Source organism: Eumetopias jubatus, unplaced genomic scaffold (genome assembly GCF_037043125.1).
Source record: "Eumetopias jubatus isolate StellerSeaLion01/CBP00866 unplaced genomic scaffold, mEumJub1_p1.0 scaffold_2, whole genome shotgun sequence".
NCBI classification, from domain to species: Eukaryota; Metazoa; Chordata; class Mammalia; order Carnivora; family Otariidae; genus Eumetopias; species Eumetopias jubatus.
Window position 1 is genome coordinate 47,192,309 of NW_028274808.1, and position 18,714 is coordinate 47,211,022.

General features: G+C 43.0%; 2 protein-coding genes across 4 annotated transcripts in view; one reads left to right on the forward strand and one right to left on the reverse strand.

Annotated features, from left to right (window-relative positions):
• Window positions 1-4,236, forward strand: part of DOCK5 (dedicator of cytokinesis 5) — a 202,951-nt gene extending 198,715 nt beyond the window's left edge. For all 3 annotated transcript variants that reach the window (XM_028114206.2, XM_028114208.2, XM_028114209.2), the window contains one exon: window positions 175-4,236. In XM_028114206.2, coding sequence (XP_027970007.1) covers window positions 175-279 — 105 coding nt within the window. In that variant the 3' untranslated portion in view covers window positions 280-4,236. The remainder of the gene's footprint in view (window positions 1-174) is intronic.
• A 10,666-nt stretch (window positions 4,237-14,902) lies between these two features.
• GNRH1 (gonadotropin releasing hormone 1) lies at window positions 14,903-18,038 on the reverse strand. Its single transcript, XM_028114233.1, has 3 exons — window positions 17,886-18,038; window positions 16,528-16,623; window positions 14,903-14,944 (listed from the first exon to the last, which is right to left on the reverse strand). Exons 1-3 carry the CDS (start codon window positions 18,036-18,038, stop codon window positions 14,903-14,905), a joined length of 291 nt encoding a protein of 96 aa, XP_027970034.1.
• Window positions 18,039-18,714: the final 676 nt, after the last annotated feature.

The window sequence follows — 18,714 nt, forward strand, 5'->3', positions numbered from 1 at the left end:
TTAACCCAAGGAGAAAAAGGGAAGTTAAATGAGGGTTGTTTCCCTTTTCTCCTTGCCAAGGCTGCATAGATAGATCAGTTAGAAGCGAAAGCACTATGTCAGAAATGTGGACGAGAAAGCGAATCAGGAGGAAAGATAAGACTCATTTGACTTCCGTTGTGTCCACTCCCTCAGATTGCCCCTCCACTTCCGGTCCGCAGAGAAGCCAAAGCCCCACCCCCGCCACCTCCCAAAGCTCGGAAATCTGGCTTCCTTTCTTCTGAGCCTGGATCCCAGTAAGGATCTCGCCACCCTGTCTCTGGAACTCTGAACACCTTGAACAGCTGAGAAGATGCCCTGTCCTCATTCCCCAGGGCCTCTGGCTGACCACCCCACCCCTTCCTGATCTGGGGTCAGCTGCACCAGCTCAAAACTGGTTGTTCTTTGAAAGGCTTCTCTGAAGGAGGCTGAAGGCCACATCTCCTCCCGCCCACATGAATTCCAGATTTGGTCGGGTCCTCTGTTTCTCAAAGGAGAGATCTCTCCTCACCGTGATTAAATTAAAAGCCTGGCTACATTCTTCTGTGGCGGTCTTGGAGCAACCCCAGGAACCTCCACTTTGGAAGGATTTCTTGCTTTGCTTGTGAAAAGCTATGCTTGAGACTTGGTTTTCTCACGTGGACACACTGTGTCCCAAATAACATTGGAAGAGACGTGCATCAGGGACTTCGGTAGCCGAAATAATCCTATCTTCCTGAAGTCTGCTTGTGTCTCCTTTAAGGAAAAGAACATCTTTGTAATGAAGATGGGCTACTTTCACGTGTGACTGGCCATCGTTGTTGAAAAAACATGGACTCGACTGTGAGGTCCGAGCTCCTGTCTGCCCCCACGCCAGCTACTACGTGTGGTGTGGGAACCCTCCTGGGAGGCCCTCACACTACCAACTCACCAGCCGTCACCACACCGAGTCACTCCTTCCTGCTACAGACTCCCTTGAAGCTCTTTCTTTTGCACAGTTTCTTGCCCTGTTACCTCCTCTGAGCGCAAATCACTGGACAGAAGGGACTTCAAAGCCCGGGTTCAGCCGCTTCTCTTCCAGATCCCATTTGGATGGCTCAGTGGCCCCTCTCTGCCACCTGATTTTACCCTGGAGAATACAGTGCAATATCTTCCTTTGATTATTTATTCCTCGTGATTGTGGAATTAATTTGATTACATGTTTATGGTACTAAGTCAGTAGTCCTTTCGGAAGAAGAAACGGGGTGATTTAGATGATCAAATATTACATACACCTACACAAACCCCACAAGGTTAGAGACGTTTTGAGCTAGAAGGACCTTAAAGGTCATACAAACAACCCCCTCGTTTTGTAGACAAGGAAAGTGAAGCTAAGCACAGAAAATCTGACTACAGATTCTTACTAACAACCCAGCTTGCTAATTGAGGCTCTATCCCCAGATAACACTTCGATCGAGAAGACAACCCTGACATACTCCATGATGAATACCTACCCCTAGTTGGAACAACAATGGAAATGTCCCGGATATTTCTATACCACTTTGACATTTATGGCAAAGTAGAAAGCTTTATGTGGATCCCCTAGGTCAGCATGTGGGGAAGCTCACCAGGGTTCCTTCTGTAACTGGGCCCAGTCCCCTTCCCCACCTACCCAGCCCCAAGGTAAAGAGAGAGAGGAAAGAGAGATTTCACCTCTGAGAATCCGGATTTGCTTGCCTGCTTCTTTGTGTACCCGTTTCAATACCACCCTTCTTAGAAGAGACATACTAATGCTTCACAGAGTCAGGGAAAGATGTGGCCAGCATTCCTCAAGTAGTTAGTGTGCATATTTAAAAGTGGTGAGGAAAAGGTGATTCTTTACCTCCACTCAGGGGGACGTTCAAGGGGATAGACTAGAGAAGAGCTGGGCTTTGGAAGTAAGCCATCTGGTCTCCGACCATCCCAGCTATGTCGTCTGGTAACTTTGCAAACCCCCTAAATTCTTTGCAATCATCTGAGCCTTCATTTCTTCCCCTTCTGAAACAGGGAACAGTACCTGCCACACAGATGAGGTTCAAGTGAGATCGGCTGTGTGGAGTAGTAGGGACGAAATGATCCGCCCTTTCCTCTGCTCGGCCTGAGTAAGATCTGGAATTCTCTAAGAGCATTATTGATTTTTTTTCCCCCTGAGGTAATCTGGAAAGTGAGTGCAAGTTAGCTGTGCACATACAGTCCCTTTAAAAAAAATGGCATCTTTTGGAGTCTCTTACATAATTATTTATGACTAAAGAAGAAGTGTTAGTAAGAACCAAAAAGGCTTTTAGTGGAAAGAACTCAAAGAAGAGAAGGAACGGGAAGGTTATACGGGGCTTCTGTGGAGCCCAGAGCAGCTTCTGAGAAGTAGCCTCGCAGACTGGCTAGCAGGGATCTGTAGGCCTCACTCACCCGATTTTTCAGGCTGTCTTTCAAATAGAAAGATGTAAGCTGGTCACAAAAAATACCAAACCTCAAGCATGTCCCTTCAGAGCAGTGCAAGTGAGTTCTGCAGTGTGGTCTTTGATTAGGGACTGGGGAAGTCTGATACACTGGTGCCCAAGTACCTTCCCTTTTTTAATAGAACATTTTTCCATCTGATTCCTCTCCTATCTTAATGAAAATACTAAGTCTTTCCTGCCTGAATAGAAAGGATTCTAGGTAATGGTGTGGATAGCAGATTATAGGGAACATGGGGGAAGGCATTGGGTCAGAGTCATGTTTGACAAAAGATCATAAATCATGTCTGTCCTGAAGTCAAAGAGGAAGACTGCAAGGAAATGCCTTATGATTACCTTGCATATAGGAGAGATGAGGGGCCGGGAATAAAAGAGGAAAGAACTGGTCTTTATTTCCCTTGATAAGAACTCTGGAATATTGAAGGACATTGAAAGTAGCCCCCAAACTGTCACAACATTTGTGGATGTCACAACCTTATGGGATTTTTTTTTTAATCCCTTATTTTCTCTCTCTCTGTTCTGGTGACTTGTCTTCCTTTGAGATTTTTTTATTTTTTCAAGAATCATTTTATTCAACATTTATTAAGCTCTTATTGAATGCCAGACACCGTACGAGACTCTCAGGATGTGGCAATTCAGTGTATCCAATGGGAACAGCCTGGTATGCAGAGACTGTGTTGTGCTGTGGGGTTGTCAAGACAGTAGGATTCGGAGAAAGTGAAAGCCTCAGTACGGCTGCTGGGCCATGGGCCTCCCCTTTTCCACCTCCCATCTGGATTCCAGAATTGTAGTCCTCTCCCGTCAGGGAGACCCATGAAAAATGCCGTCACCCTGCAGATCCCTAAAACAAACGAGATAAAGCGGGATTTGAGATAACAATCTACCTTTGTTAACTTTTCCCAAGCTGTGGGAGTCCTTCCCCTCTACTGGCCCCCAGATCATGGGGTTTCGTCCTTTAAAATCGAGGCATGTCTTAACATACATATGGGCAAGTGCACAAATCTTAGGGGTACAGATGGATGAAACTTGACCTAGGCATGTACTGCATCACCACCTCTCAGATCCAGACCTAGACTACTTCCAGAACCCCAGAAGTTCCCCTCATGTCCATGCTGTCCTTCTGCAAAAGGTATTTAGAAGACCATTCATAGCTGTACCTTCCTTCCTCTCACTGCTCGGGTAGAATGAAAAAAGGGGAAAAACCCCACCATCAACACAGAACAGGACAGTAAAGACCATGTACCGTTTGGCAAGTCGATTTATGGTCAGTCCCTGGGCCTCATTTTCCCCATGTAAAACATACATATCCGAAGCTATGTGATTTTTGGAATCCTTTCGGCCCTCGCTTTCTTTGATTCTAAGTGAATGAGAGAGAGAATCAGAAGGCAACGAAGTTTCCATACAACGGCTTTTAGGCCCACACGCCATTGACCAAGTGGGATTTTAGAATTAGTTGGAAAAGGTAAGTTCCGTTTTGGGTGGGTTGAGTGTGGAACCACACAGTTCTAACCTACAAAAAGAAAAAGTTTTCCTTTAAGTTGATGATTTCAGGCTGACCAATGCTGGTTTCCCACATATGCTGCCTAAACTCATCTATTAGTCAGATTTTGTAAGTTGTTCATCCATACTTTGTCAAAGGCTCTGTTGCCAGGATTTTGTAAACTAGTTGGGTTTCAAACATGGACCGTTAGGAAGATGTGCATTGAAGTAGAAAAATTTTGTTCATATTTGCTGTTATTTATTTTTTAAATTAAAAAATGGAAACGTATTTTGAAGCTTATCGTGTTTAGTCTGTTTTTACCCTTACGTTAAAGAAACGAAATCATTCCTGAACTTTTCTTTATCGACATCTCCTTTGTGACACATGACACCCAGTCCCTCTGGCCTCCTGTCATTATTACAGGTCCTGTTAGTTTAGACTCGTGCTGTGGGGTCATGGAAGCAAGAAGAACTGCCGACCATTTGGTTCTTCCCTCCCCTCAACTCCTCTCCATGCATCCCTTTGGCATCGGAGCTGATGGCTTCTGACAATAATTCATTTAATGCGATGGGCTGTTTCTTCATTCACTGCAAAGAGAAATCAAAGGAGTAGCTAGTAACTTACTTGGGAAGGATAGGAACCAGTTCTCAAACTAGGTTGAACATTAGTATCACCTGGGAAGAGGTCACACCCCAGACCAATTAAATCAACTTCCAAGAGCAGGGAACATGACCCAGGCACCATATTCCTTTTACGTCTCCCCAGTGTTATTCCAACGTTTGGCCAAGGCTGAAAATCACCACTACCTTAGAGGAAATAACACCTTGAGAAAATCGGTGTTCAAAATGGATGTTCATTTCTTAAACTCCCTGCTGGTGGTGTGTCACACTGGGGAGAGGGGACAGACACACTTCGGATAGAATAGCCACACTGTTTTAAGTCCTGGGCTTATGCCTAAGATTTTTTTTTTTTGTTTAAGAAAATGTCCCAATGCTTTTAAACATCTGCCATCTATTGCTTTTCAGGGCAATAATGTGCCCCCGCTGTGTACATAAGAATCCCTGGCATGTGAAACATGCAAATGGTTTGAGCCGCCAAGACTGAATCAGTAAGCCTGCGGAATCATTTTGGATCTACAGTCCCCAGTGAAAAATACTACCTTAGGGCACCGTTCGCTGTCAAAATGTAATAAGCACTGTTATTTCATACAGTGATTCTTGGCTTTTTCCCAGTGACATCCAGGATACTGCAACTTCTAAACCCATTGCTAAAATAGTCTAACTTCAAGCCACTCTTTTTGATGCCAGATCATTTAAAGCCATCTATATTTGAGAACTTATTTTTTTCTTAAATTTTTTGTTATGTTAATCACCATATTACATCATTAGTTTTTGATGTAGTGTTCCATGATTCATTGTTTCTGCATAACACCCAGTGCTCCACACAAAACGTGCCCTCTTTAATACCCATCACCAGGCTAACCCATCCCCACCCCCAGAACCCTCAGTTTGTTTTTCAGAGTCCATCGTCTCTCATGGTTCGTCTCCCCCTCTGATTTACTCCCCTTCATTCTTCCCCTTCTGCTATCTTCTTCTTTTTTTTTCTTAACATATATTGCATTATTTGTTTCAGAGGTACAGATCTGTGATTCAACAGTCTTACACAATTCACAGCTCTCACCATAGCACATACCCCCCCCAATGTCTATCACCCAGCCACCCCATCCCTCCCACCCACCCCACCACTCCAACAACCCTCAGTTTGTTTCCTGAGTTTAAGAATTCCTCATATCAGTGAGGTCATATGATACATGTCTTCCTCTGACTGACTCATTTCACTCAGCATAACACCCTCCACTTCCATCCACGTCGTTGCAAATGGCATGATCTCATTCCTTTTGATGGCTGCATAATATTCCATTGTGTATATATACCACTTCTTCTTTATCCATTCATCTGTTGATGGACATCTTGGCTCTTTCCACAGTTTGGCTATTGTGGACATTGCTGCTATAATCATCGGGGTGCACGTACCCCTTCGGATCCCTACATTTGTATCTTTGTGGTAAATACACAGTAGGGCAATTGCTGGATCGTATGGTAGCTCTATTTTCAACTGTTTGAGGAACCTCCATACTGTTTTCCAGAGTGGCTGCACCAGCTGGCATTCCCACCAACAGTGTAGGAGGGTTCCCCTTTCTCCGCATCCCCGCCAACATCTGTCGTTTCCTGACTTGCTAATTTTAGCCATTCTGACTGGTGTGAGGTGGTATCTCATTGAGGTTTTGATTTGGATTTCCCTGATGCCGAGCGAAGTTGAGCACTTTTTCATGTATCTGTTGGCCATTTGGATGTCTTATTTGGAAAAATGTCTGTTCATGTCTTCTGCCCATTTCTTGATTGGATTATTTGTTCTTTGGGTGTTGAGTTTGATAAGTTCTTTATAGATTTTGGATACTAGCCCTTAATCTGATATGTCATTTGCAAATATCTTCTCCCATTCTGTCGGTTGTCTCTTGGTTTTGTGGACTGTTTCTTTTGCTGTGCAAAAGCTTTTTATCTTGATGAAATCCCAATAGCTCATTTTTGCCCTTGCTTCCCTTGCCTTTGGAGATGTTTCTAGGAAGAAGTTGCTGCGGCTGAGGTCGAAGAGGTTTCTGCCTCTGTTCTCCTTTAGGATTTTGATGGACACCTGTCTCACATTTAGGTCTTTCAACCATTTGGAGTCTACTTTTGTGTGTGGTGTAAGGAAATGATCCAGTTTCATTCTTCTGCATGTGGCTGTCCAATTTTCCCAAACCATCTGTTGAAGAGACTGTCTTTTTACCATTGGACATTCTTTAACTGCTTTGTCAAAGATCAGTTGACCATAGAATTGAGGGTCCATTTCTGGGCTCTCTATTCTGTTCCATTGATCTATGTGTCTGTTTTTGTGCCAGTACCATACTGTCTTGATGATGACAGCTTTGTAATAGAGCTGGAAGTCCGGAATTGTGATGCCGCCAGCTTTGCTTTTCTTTTTCAACATTCCTCTGGCTATTCAGGGTCTCTTCTGGTTCCATACAAATTTTAGGATTATTTGTTCCATTTCTTTGAAAAAAGTAGATGGTATTTTGATGGGGATTGCATTGAATGTGTAGATTGCTCTAGGTAGCATTGACATCTTCACAATGTTTGTTCTTCCAATCCATGAGCATGGAATGTTTTTCCATTTCTTGTGTCTTCCTCAATTTCTTTCATGAGTATTTTATAGTTTTCTGAGTACAGATCCTTTGCCTCTTTGGTTACATTTATTCCTAGGTATCTTATGGTTTTGGGTGCAATTGTAAATGGGATTGACTCCTTAATTTCTCTCTCTTCTGTCTTGTTGTTGGTGTATATGAATGCCACTGATTTCTGTGCATTGATTTTATATCCTGCCACTTTACTGAATTCCTGTATGAGTTCTAGCAGTTTTGGGGTGGAGTCCTTTGGGCTTTCCACATACAATATCATATCATCTGCAAAGAGTGAGAGTTTGACTTCCTCTTTGCCGATTTGGATGCCGTTTATTTATTTTTGTTGTCTGATTGCTGTGGCTAGGACTTCTAATACTATGTTGAATAGCAGTGGTGATAGTGGACATCCCTGGCACGTTCCTGACCTTTGGGGGAAAGCTCTCAGCTTTTCCCCATTGAGAATGATATTTGCTGTAGGTTTTTCATAGATGGCTTTTATGATATTGAGGTATGTACCCTCTATGCCTATACTCTGAAGAGTTTTGATCAAGAAAGGATGCTGTACTTTGTCAAATGCTTTTTCTGCATCTATTGAGAGGATCATATGATTCTTGTTCTTTCTTTGGTTAATATATTGTATCACATTGATTAATTTGCGGATGTTGAACCATCCTTGCAGCCCAGGGATAAATCCCACTTGGTCATGGTGAATAATCCTTTAATGTACTGTTGGATCCTACTGGCTAGTATTTTGGTGAGAATTTTTGCATCCATGTTCATCAAGGATATTGGTCTGTAATTCTTTTTGATGGGGTCTTTGTCTGGTTTGGGGATCAAGGTAATGGTGGCCTCATAAAATGAGTTTGGAAGTTTTCCTTCCATTTCTATTTTTTGGAACAGTTTCAGGAGAATAGGTATTAATTCTTCCTTAAATGTTTGATAGAATTCCCCTGGGAAGCCATCTGGCCCTGGGCTTTTGTTTGTTGGGAGATTTTTGATGACTGCTTCAATTTCCTTAGTGGTTATAGGTCTGTTCAGCTTTTCTATTTCTTCCTGGTTCAATTTTGGTAGTTGATACATCTCTAGGAATGCATCCATTTCTTCCAGGTTATCTAATTTGCTGGCATAGAGTTGCTCATAATATGTTCTTATAATTGTTCGTATGTCTTTGGTGTTGGTTGTGATCTCTCCTCTTTCATTCATGATTTTGTTGATTTGGGTCCTTTCTCTTTGCTTTTGGATCAGTCTGGCCAGGGGTTTATCAATCTTGTTAATTCTTTCAAAGAACCAGCTCCTAGTTTTGTTGATCTGTTCTACTGTTCTTTTGGTTTCTATTTCATGGATTTCTGCTCTGATCTTTATTATTTCTCTTCTCCTGCTGGGTTTAGGCTTTATTTGCTGTTTTTTCTCTAGCTCCTTTAGGTGTAGGGTTAAGTTGTGTTTTTGAGACCTTTCTTGTTTCTTGAGAAAGGCTTGTATTGCTATATACTTTCCTCTTAGGACTGCCTTTGCTGCATCCCAAAGATTTTGAACAGTTGTGTTTTCATTTTCATTGGTTTCCATGAAATTTTTTTAATTCTTCTTTAATTTCCTGGTTGAGCCATTCATTCTTTAGTAGGATGCTCTTTAGCCTCCATATATTCGAGTTCTTTCCAAGTTTCCTCTTGTGATTGAGTTCCAGTTTCAAAGCATTGTGGTTTGAAAATATGCAGGGAATGATCCCAATCTTTTGGTAGTGGTTGAGACCTGATTTGTGACCTAGGATGTGATCTATTCTGGAGAATGTTCCATGGGCACTAGAGAAGAATGTGTATTCTGTTGCTTTGGGATGGAATGTTCTTAATATGTCTGTGAAGTCCATTTGGTCCAGTGTGTCATTTAACGTCTTTATTTCCTTGTTGATCTTTTGCTTAGATGATCTGTCCATTTCAGTGAGGGGGGTGTTAAAGTCCCCCACTATTATTGTATTGTTGTCAATGTGTTTCTTTGCTTTCGTTATTAATTGCCTTATATAATTGGCTGCTCCCATGTTAGGGGCATAGATATTTACAACTGTTAGATCTTCTTGTTGGATAGACCCTTTAAGTAGGATATAGTGTCCTTCTTCTTCTCTTATTACAGTCTTTGTTTTAAGATCTAATTTGTCTGATATAAGGATTGCCACCCCAGCTTTCTTTTGGTGTCCATTAGCATGGTAAGTGGTTTTCTACCCCCTCACTTTCAATGTGGGGGTGTCTTTGGGTCTAAAATGAGTCTCTTGCAGATAGCATTTCAATGGGTCTTGTTTTTTAATCCAATCTGATAGCCTGTGTCTTTTGATTGAGGCATTTAGCCCGTTTACATTCAGGGTAACTATTGAAAGGTATGAATTTAGTGCCATTGTATTGCCTTTAAGGTGACTGTTACTGTATATTGTCTGTGTTCCTTTCTGGTCTATGCTGCTTTTAGGCTCTCTCTTTGCTTTGAGGAACCCTTTCAATACTTCTTGTAGGGCTGGTTTCGTGTTTGCAAATTCCTTTAGTTTTTGTTTGTCCTGGCAGCTTTTTATCTCTCCTTCTATTTTCAATGACAGCCTAGCTGGATATAGTATTCTTGGCTGCATATTTTTCTCGTTTAGTGCTCTGAAGATATGCCAGTCCTTTCTGGCCTGCCAGGTCTTTGTGGGTAGGTCTGTTGCCAATCTAATGTTTCTACCATTGTAGGTTACATATCTCTTCTCCTGAGCTGCTTTCAGGATTTTCTCTTTGTCTCTGAGACTTGTAAGTTTTACTATTAGACGTCGGGGTGTTGACCTATTTTTATTGATTTTGAGAGGGGTTCTCTGTGCCTCCTGGATTTTGATGCCTGTTTCCTTCCCCACATTAGGGAAGTTCTCTGCTATAATTTGCTTCAATATACCCTGCCCCTCTCTCCTTCTTCTGGGCTCCCAATTACTCTAATTGTTGTTTCGTCTTATGGTATCACTTATCTCTCAAATTCTGCCCTCGTGATCCTGTTGTTGTTTATCTCTTTCTCACCTTCTTTATTCTCCATCATTTGGTCTTCTATATCGCTAATTCTCTCTTCTGGCTCATTTATCCTAGCCGTTAGTGCCCCCATATTTGATTGCACCTCATTAATAGCCTTTTTGATTTCGATTTGGTTAGATTTTAGTTCTTTTATTTCTCCAGAAAGGGTTTCTCTAATAACTTCCACACTTTTTTCAAGCCCAGCTAGTATCTTTAAAGTCATGATTCTGAACTCTAGGTCCGACATCGTACTAATGTCCATATTGAGGGGTCCCTGGCAGATGGTACTACCTCTTGTTCTTTTTGTTGAAGTGATTTTTTTCATCTTGTTATTTTGTCCTTAGGAAAACAGATGAATGAGAGAACAAAATGCTAAAAGGGTACCAACGTCCCCAGAAAATATACTCTAAACAAATCAGAAAAGACCTGAAACCAGGGGAAAAGAAAGGGAAAGAAAGAAAAAAGAAAGAGAAAAAAAAAGAAAAAGATAAAAACAAAAACAGAACAAAACAAAAAAAACAGAATATGATCAAATATGATCAGGCTAGTGCATAGATCAGTGCCACACACTAGAATTTGGGTGTACTTTGGTCTGTTAGAAGAAAGTGCCTCATAAAATTTTAAAGAAAGAAAGACTTACATATGTACAAAATAAGGGTTGATACAATGAAGGGATGGAATATGAATGTAAAGATGAAAACTATAAAAAATTTTAAAAAAGGAATTGATAAGGTGCTTGAAAAAAGAAAGAAGAGGATTAAAAAAGAGAGAGAAAGAAAGAAAAAGGGGAGAGAATGTGATTAGGCAGGAGACTAGAACAAATCCATACACTAGAGATTTAGAGTATATTTTGATATGTTAGAAGAAACTGTATCTCAAAATTTTAAAGAGAGAACAACATATATATATATATATATACGCCAAAAATAAGGGTAACTACTATGAGGGGATAGGATATGAATCTAAACATGAAAAATAAAAATGTTTTTTTAAAAAAGGGATTGATAAGATGTTGGTTGAAAAGGGGAAAAAGAAAAATTCAAAAAAAAAAAAACAGTTAAAAAAAACCCAACTTTGAAGGACTAATGAATCATGGTAAAAAAGGCCATGAATTCTATGTGCAGTGTTCCCCTAGCGCTGGAGTTCTCCCGTTCTCATTGATCGGTAAACTTGGTCTTGGCTGGCTGTTCTTGCTGATCTTCTGGGGGAGGGGCCTGTTGCCGTGGTTCCCAAATGTCTTTGCCGGAGGCGGAATTCCCCCGCCCTTGTCGGTCCGGGATAAGTAATCTGCTCGGATTTGCTCTCGGGAGCTTTTGTTCCCTGCAAGCTTTCTGTACAGCTTTGGAGGACGAGAGTGAAAATGGTGGCCTCCCAATCTCCGCCCCAGAGGAGCCGAGAACTCGGGGCCCTACTCCTCAGTGCGCCCCTAGAGAAAAGCAGTCAATCACTCCCATCTCCCTGGTCTCCAGCTGCACTCCGTGCTCACCCGGCCTGTACCTGAGTGTTTCTATCTCTGGCACCCGACCCCGTGTGGAGTCTCCAAACCCAGCAGATCCCTGCGGTGTGCTCCCGCGCCGCTCCTCCCGGGGGAGGAAGGGGAGTCTCCCCAGCTCTGCCACTTGTTGGGTCCCTGCTGGAGGAGCAGTGGCCCGACTGGGCCGCGGATCACAGTTTATGGCAACCCCAACCTGAGAGCCCGCGCCTTGGCTCCGTGTCTGCAGCCGGCTTCCCTGCTCTGATATCTGGGAGCTCTGCCGCACTCAGGCACCCCCGGTCTTTCTGTGACCCCAAGGGTCCTGAGACCACACTGTCCCAGGAGGGTTCCACCCCCCGCTTAGCCACTGGAGCGACGTCCCTCAGTGGAGCCGACTTCTAAAAGTTCCGATTTTGTGCTCCGCGGCTCTATCACTTGCCAGAAGTGACCGATGGAGGCTCCCTCCCCCGCCATCTATCCTCCCGAATATCGCCTCGGATTCACTTCTCCGCATGTCCTACCTTCCAGAAAGTGGTCGCTTTTCTGTTCCGAGAGTTGTTCCTATTCTTTTCTTTGATCACCTGTTGAGTTCATAGGTGTTCAGGGTGGTTTGATCCCTATTCAGCTGAATTCCTGAGACTAGACGAAAGCCAGGTCTCCTACTCCTCCGCCACCTTGCTCCACCCCCCCTGAGAACTTACTAAAGGGAGCTTTTGGTATGTTTCCCCACCCTTTCTTTTAAAAGGCTACAGGCCTTTTTTTGAAGTTGCATTGAGGACGTAGAGTTCTTCAAATCCAGGAAGATGTGTAAAATGTTAATAAAGGGGTCATTTGCAGTCTCCTCCTTTGGCATTTGGCCATTCGAGAATCAAATTCCCAACATGTTCATGTGAGTCGCAAACCCCTGGATGCCATCCTGAGTCTCTCACATCCGCATCAGGTTGCTGCATGAGCATCTTTGTAGCCCATTCAGGAAAGCCCACAGAATCCAACAGAATGTAAAAAATAAGTGACTGAGGGGTGCCTGGGCGGCTCAGTCTGTTAAGCATCTGCCTTTGGCTCGGGTCATGATCCCACGGTCCTGGGATCGAGTTCCGCCTCCGGCTCCCTGCTCAGCGGGGAGTGTGCTTCTCCCTCTCCCTCTGCTCCTAACCCCTGCTCGTTTTTTCTCCCTCTCTCTCAAATAAATAAATAAAATCTTTTAAAAAATAAGTGTTACCCTGTTCTTTTAATGTGTTAACTAACATAAATTTTGTAAATGGTATTTTTTTAATTTTTTATTTTATTTTTTAAAGATGTTATTTATTTATTTGACGGAGAGAACTCAAGCAGGGGGAGCAGCAGAGGGAGAAGAAGAAGCAGATTCCCTGCTGAGCAGGGACCCCGATGTGGGGCTCGATCCCAGGACCCTGGGATCATGACCTGAGCTGAAAGCAGACACTTAACTGACTGAGCCACTCAGATGCCCCAATGGTATTGTTTTTAATAACAAAAAAGTAGTTACTGAGTGATTGGCAGATGGAAGCCACTCATCCTGCCTTGTATGTATTGATTAGTGAAAATATGCAGTTTTGCCTTTTGTTCCACAAAGTAGGTTGTGAACTACATCTCTGTTTAATTTTATTAAAGAGGAGTAAGGAAGTTCTTCGACTGAGTTTTAAAAGATTCCTCAAATGGAGATATTTGGGGATTCTAGCATTGTGCTGATCTGTATTTAAAAAGGAGGGTTTTTGGACTATTTCTGACCCTAGTTCAAATTCCTTAACACAGGGCGCCTGGGTGGCTCAGTTGGTTAAGCAACTGCCTTCGGCTCAGGTCATGATCCTGGAGTCCCTGGATCGAGTCCCCCATCGGGCTCCCTGCTCGGCAGGGAGTATGCTTTTCCCTCTGACCCTCCCCCCTCTCATGTGCTCTCTCTCTCAAATAAATAAATAAAATCTTAAAAAAAAAAAACAAATTCCTTAACACCGACCCTTTTTTGAGATGGAGGGGCAGGGAGAGGAGGTGGAAGGTACTGTCTGTCTGAGTGAAACAGGGAAAGGGCCCTGATTGTTGCCATGTGAACGTAGGCTCAGTTTGTCACTGTGCCATCAAGCAGCTTATTTGAAATCTGAGTTTTTCAAATGGTCTCATAATCACTTGGAAGTTAGGAGGATAATTGAGAACTGGTGTCATAGTGTCTGGGACCCCATAGCAAAATGGCCACCAGTAAATGAAGGTGATACATGAACCCCGGGATCCTGTTTCAGCTCCAATTAACAAAATATAATGAACTAACAAAATACGTTCTGGCTTTCCAGTCCAATGCCATCAGCTGTTCTTCCTAGTGTGAGACAGGAGCCCTGCCCACGTACCCTGACGGAACTGAGTGGGTCCCTTAAGCCCTCGTCTCCTCCTTCTAAAGGGAAGACAAGAATGGCTAATTTCCAAGGTCACTGCGAGGGTTAATGAAAATGTTTATGCGTCTGTCCCTGCACAAACCTGATGCTGGTCTTTGTGGAGAGTGAATGGTGGTAACACTATTTGACCAGGGTGCACGGGAGTACCTGAATTCTGTCTTCAACAGACTCTATGCTCCAAAGCCTTTCTCAAGAGAGGTTACCAAGATTTGGCAGATGAACACTATTATTTTCAGGCCCGGGTCCCAGGCCCCCACCTGCACCGCTGGCTGTGGTGAGCACAGGAAGGCCCCATGCAGCAGCAGGAGCATTGGACTGGGGACCCAGCACAGCCTCCTCTCTCCTGAGGCCTCTCGGGTTCCAGCTGACTTCCAAAGGGATCCGAAGGCAGTCTGGGAAGGGAAGTGCTTCCCAAGTGGGAGAAATGGCCGTGGCCTCACTTCTGTGGAGTATAGTAAAAAATCAAGCCACAACCCCACAGAAAACTGTTGCTGTGTCAGATCTGGGGGCCTGGCCCAATAGGTGGCTGTTCTTGGGGCAGGGTGGCAGCAGAGGAGAGCCATGGGATTTCTTCAGTCAACAGTAATGTCAGCTTTATGTTCTCTCCTGTCTCCTGGGCCCCACACTTGGAGTTCTCCCCTTCGTGGGCTTATGGTGCCCCTCCCCCACCAGAGTTCTGCCTTAGAGGAAGGCTTAACATTTATGCCACTTTATTCACAGCACAGCACTTCACCATGAAATATGTGAGTTTAGCGTAAGCATATCTGAAATTCACACAATTTACAGATGCTAAATGAGTCACAAGTTTCAACATCAGAATTATACTTGTGTTGTCAATCCTTCTGGTTCAGTGGGTTTAAATCCTCTTCTGCCCAGTTTCCTCTTCAATCAGACTTTCCTAAAATATACATGAGCAAAAAATATATCATGATTTTACTAGCTGAATTTCACTATGCTTTTGATATCTTAATTTCCAAAATATCGATATAGAAAGAACAGATCCATTTATTTTTGTGCACTAGAAAGTCTTGGAGAGCCTGGTGATGGGTATTAAAGAGGGCACGTTCTGCGTGGAGCACTGGGTGTTATGCAGAAACAATGAATCATGGAACACTACATCCAAAACTAGTGATGTAATGTATGGTGATTTACATAACATAATAATAAAAAAAAGTCTTGGAGAGATATAACAGATCGTGTGTTTCTACGTTGTTTCATAAACATAAGATCTACGTTAATAGTTTAAGGATGGGATGTGATGGAGCTGAAAGAAAGGTTTGATCTCAGTTTTTTTTTTTTTTTAAGATTTTATTTATTTTAGAGGGAGAGAGAGCATGCGTGTGAGTTGGGTGGAGGGGGGGCAGCAGAGGGAAAGGGACAAGCAGACTCCATGCTGAGCATGGAGCCTGATGTGGGGTTCGATCCCACAACCCTGAGATCATGACCTGAGCTGAAACACTCAACCGACTGAGCCACCAGGTGCCCCTGATCTCAGTTTGTTATTTATTAACCCAGCTTTTGCCTCAATACCTTCTTTCTAAGGTCACATTTGGGAAATGTCACTGCTTGCTATTATTTTTATTATGTGGTAAGTAGGAGTAGACACAGAAAGCCAATAAAGATGTCTGTCTGCTTTTTTTTTTTTTTTTGAACTGTGGGTGTGGAAGTTGAAGTCAGTGGACGAAATGAAAGCTCTAGCTTTTGTTTATATATGATTTATTCAGGCTTTCCCTGCTCCTGGGCATAGCTGCTAAGTAACTGTAGTGCCCCCTTACTGCTGCAAACAAATGGACCATGGGAGCTCAGAGAGCACCAACGGTGAGCTCAAGATTCAACCTCTATATTCAGCGCTCTGTGTACTTTCTTTCTTGTTATCGAAAACCTGCATCAAGTTAGCAGATTCCCATTTTTGGTGGGAATTTGGAGTTTGTTAGAATCCAGTCAGAAAACTGGAAATCAAATATGTGGCTCTGAATTACAAATTTACTAGTTCAGAATTTTTTATTCCAAAGGGGGAAAAGAATAAACTAGAGCACCATTTTTGATTTCTACATTTTTCCAGGGGAAAACCATGTCATACCAAGAACACTGGTGAAGAATTAAGGAATGCCGTGGAGAGGTGTGGATTAGCCTAGATTAGAAGAATCGGGTGGCGGGGGGGGGGGGACAGTGGTCGATGAACATTCCTGAAGAACTGATATGTAACAGTGGGAAGAAATGTAATAGTCATCCCAAAGGCTAGAACCAAAATCAGGGGGATAAAGTTTACAGAGAGATTTCAATTTAAGGGGTAAAAGGTTCTAACCATTAATACTGTCTACCCACTGAGAGAGGGTGTCACAAAAATGGTGAGGCCCTACCCTGGGAGGAATTCAAGCAGTCAGGAAGGTAAGCCCCACAGAGGGCGAGAGGTGGTTGTCCTAAGTGGCACCAAGGACCTTTCCATCTCTAACGTTCCATGTTGTTACCGCTGTAACTCACCAGAGCTCCTTTCAGGTCCCTGAGGGGAGATTGGGGCTGGTGGATGGTGCATTCCAAGCGCTGAGGTTCTGCTGGTTGATCAAGCTCTTTGGCTATCTGAGGAAAAAGAATGTGATTCTTGCTGTTGGAGATAAATGGAATGGAACGGTACTTTCCACTTTCACCAAGAACTGTGTGTGGAGAGTGAGGTCAAGGGAATTGTGGAATGAGGACTTAAGAACATAGATCCGCCCTGAGGCATTTATACAGAGGGGGTGGGACGTTCTGGGGGGTAGTGGTAGTAAGGAGAGAATATTTGCTCCCTAGAGATGATGAGAATGAAGTACTTTGAACCTCATGAGGGGATAGTATACAAAAAGTCCAGGAGCTTCTAGTTATGAATAGGGGTGATCTTTATTTTCTAGTCTTTACTAAACATGTCATAGTTAAATAAGAGTTACTTCACATATAATCTATGGAGAGGAGACTTCAGATTCCAGGACATCTTTATTTCATACTAAATTATCTTTACTATTTCTCCAGAAAGAATGCTAAATAATTTTAAGTTTTTCTAGTTTCCTTTTCTTGGCACTATATTAAGTGTCCCAGCCCCGAATTGCTCATCCTTTGGGTTCTGTTCGTTTTCCATTAATTTAAGAAACCAAAAACAACTGTATTTTTATTAATCCACTATCATTTTGGGAGGTAGCCAGCTAATATCTAAGGCCTCTCTCATGTGATCCTCACATGACCCCAAGAAGTCTCATTTTATAGATAAAAAACCATGTACCTATGTTAGTGCTGGTACTAGTACTGAAATCAATGTATATGAAATAAAATCCAGGATATTTTCCAGTATATATTTTGTATCCTTGAGCTTGCTAACCCCATCCCCACTAGCAGACTCCAAGTTCTTTGCCTAAATGCCCATTTCAGTAAAAAGAAATGATAGGGCATGCACTCTTGATAAGAATACTTATTTATAAGTTATGAGAATGTACACTGACCTAGTATCATAGATATTTTAAAAGACGAAATAAGAAAAAAAAATAAGCAGAAGTTCTAAGATTTTCTTTCCGAATCCCAAGGAATCATCTTGCTCTGGAGACCTTGGGTCCGTCCCGTCATTTTGAATTCCTTTGGCAATTCTAGGTATTCCGAGTGCAACACACTACTTCGCACCTGTTGCTGTATTCTCTTGGAATTGTTCCTGTCTGCATAGAAAGCAGGGATGGGACTTGCCTTTGCACATGTCTCATCTCCCCCAGAATACCAGGGGTACCTGGAGCCCAGCATAGCACGGTTGGGGCACACACAGAATGTTAATGTGGACTGAATCACAAAAGCCACGTCTTATTTTGATGATGAAAGAGCCTTACCTCTTGGAAAGATTCAATCACATTTTCAGCATTCCTCTTCCCCCCAGGACGTAGTCCATAGGACCAGTGTTGGCCTTGGCAGCCCACCACACATAAGGTCAGCAGGAGAAGTCCAGCTACAAGTTTTGGAATCAGCTCCATTCTAAGGAACATCAATGCAACAGTGAGAATAGACCCAGACTGAGTTGAGGGAGAAGTCAAGACCTTTCTGGTGAGAAGCCTAACGTTTCTATGCTAAGCCTGCAGAAGGCGGAAGGGGCAGTTGCCTGCTTTCACACGCATGCTGAAACACACATCCCCACGTGCTTGCCTCGGGTTTCCTAGCCACCGGGGAGAAAGGCAGTACTCGGAACTTCCATGCTCAGTACATTTTTGTACTAGGCTAGTCTATTTTTATTTTTAGTATTTATTTGGTTACCCAAACTCCCTGATTCCTTCCCTTATCAAGTTTGCCTTTTTTGCCTTAACATTCCCCCCCCCACACACACACACACACAACTCCCCCATAGATTCATTTTCAACTGTATCAGTTCCTGAGATAAAGAGAATTGGGCCATCTGCTTGGAAAGGTAGCTCCTGCTAGGAATCTCTGGCTAATATAAAGTTGTATGACATCAAATGCATACACTGTGGCACTAATTACATTTTGCTGAGTGTCTTCCACACGTAAGTGCTGGCCGGGCCATCTGTGAGCGTGAGAGAGAACTCAACACCTCTCAAAGCACCAAGCCCCAGGCCAGATGCCTCCGTGGCCAAGGCGGCCTTGAATTAGTTAATGACAGGAGGAATTCTCACAAGGTCGTCAAGTTAATTTTCATCTGATGGGAAA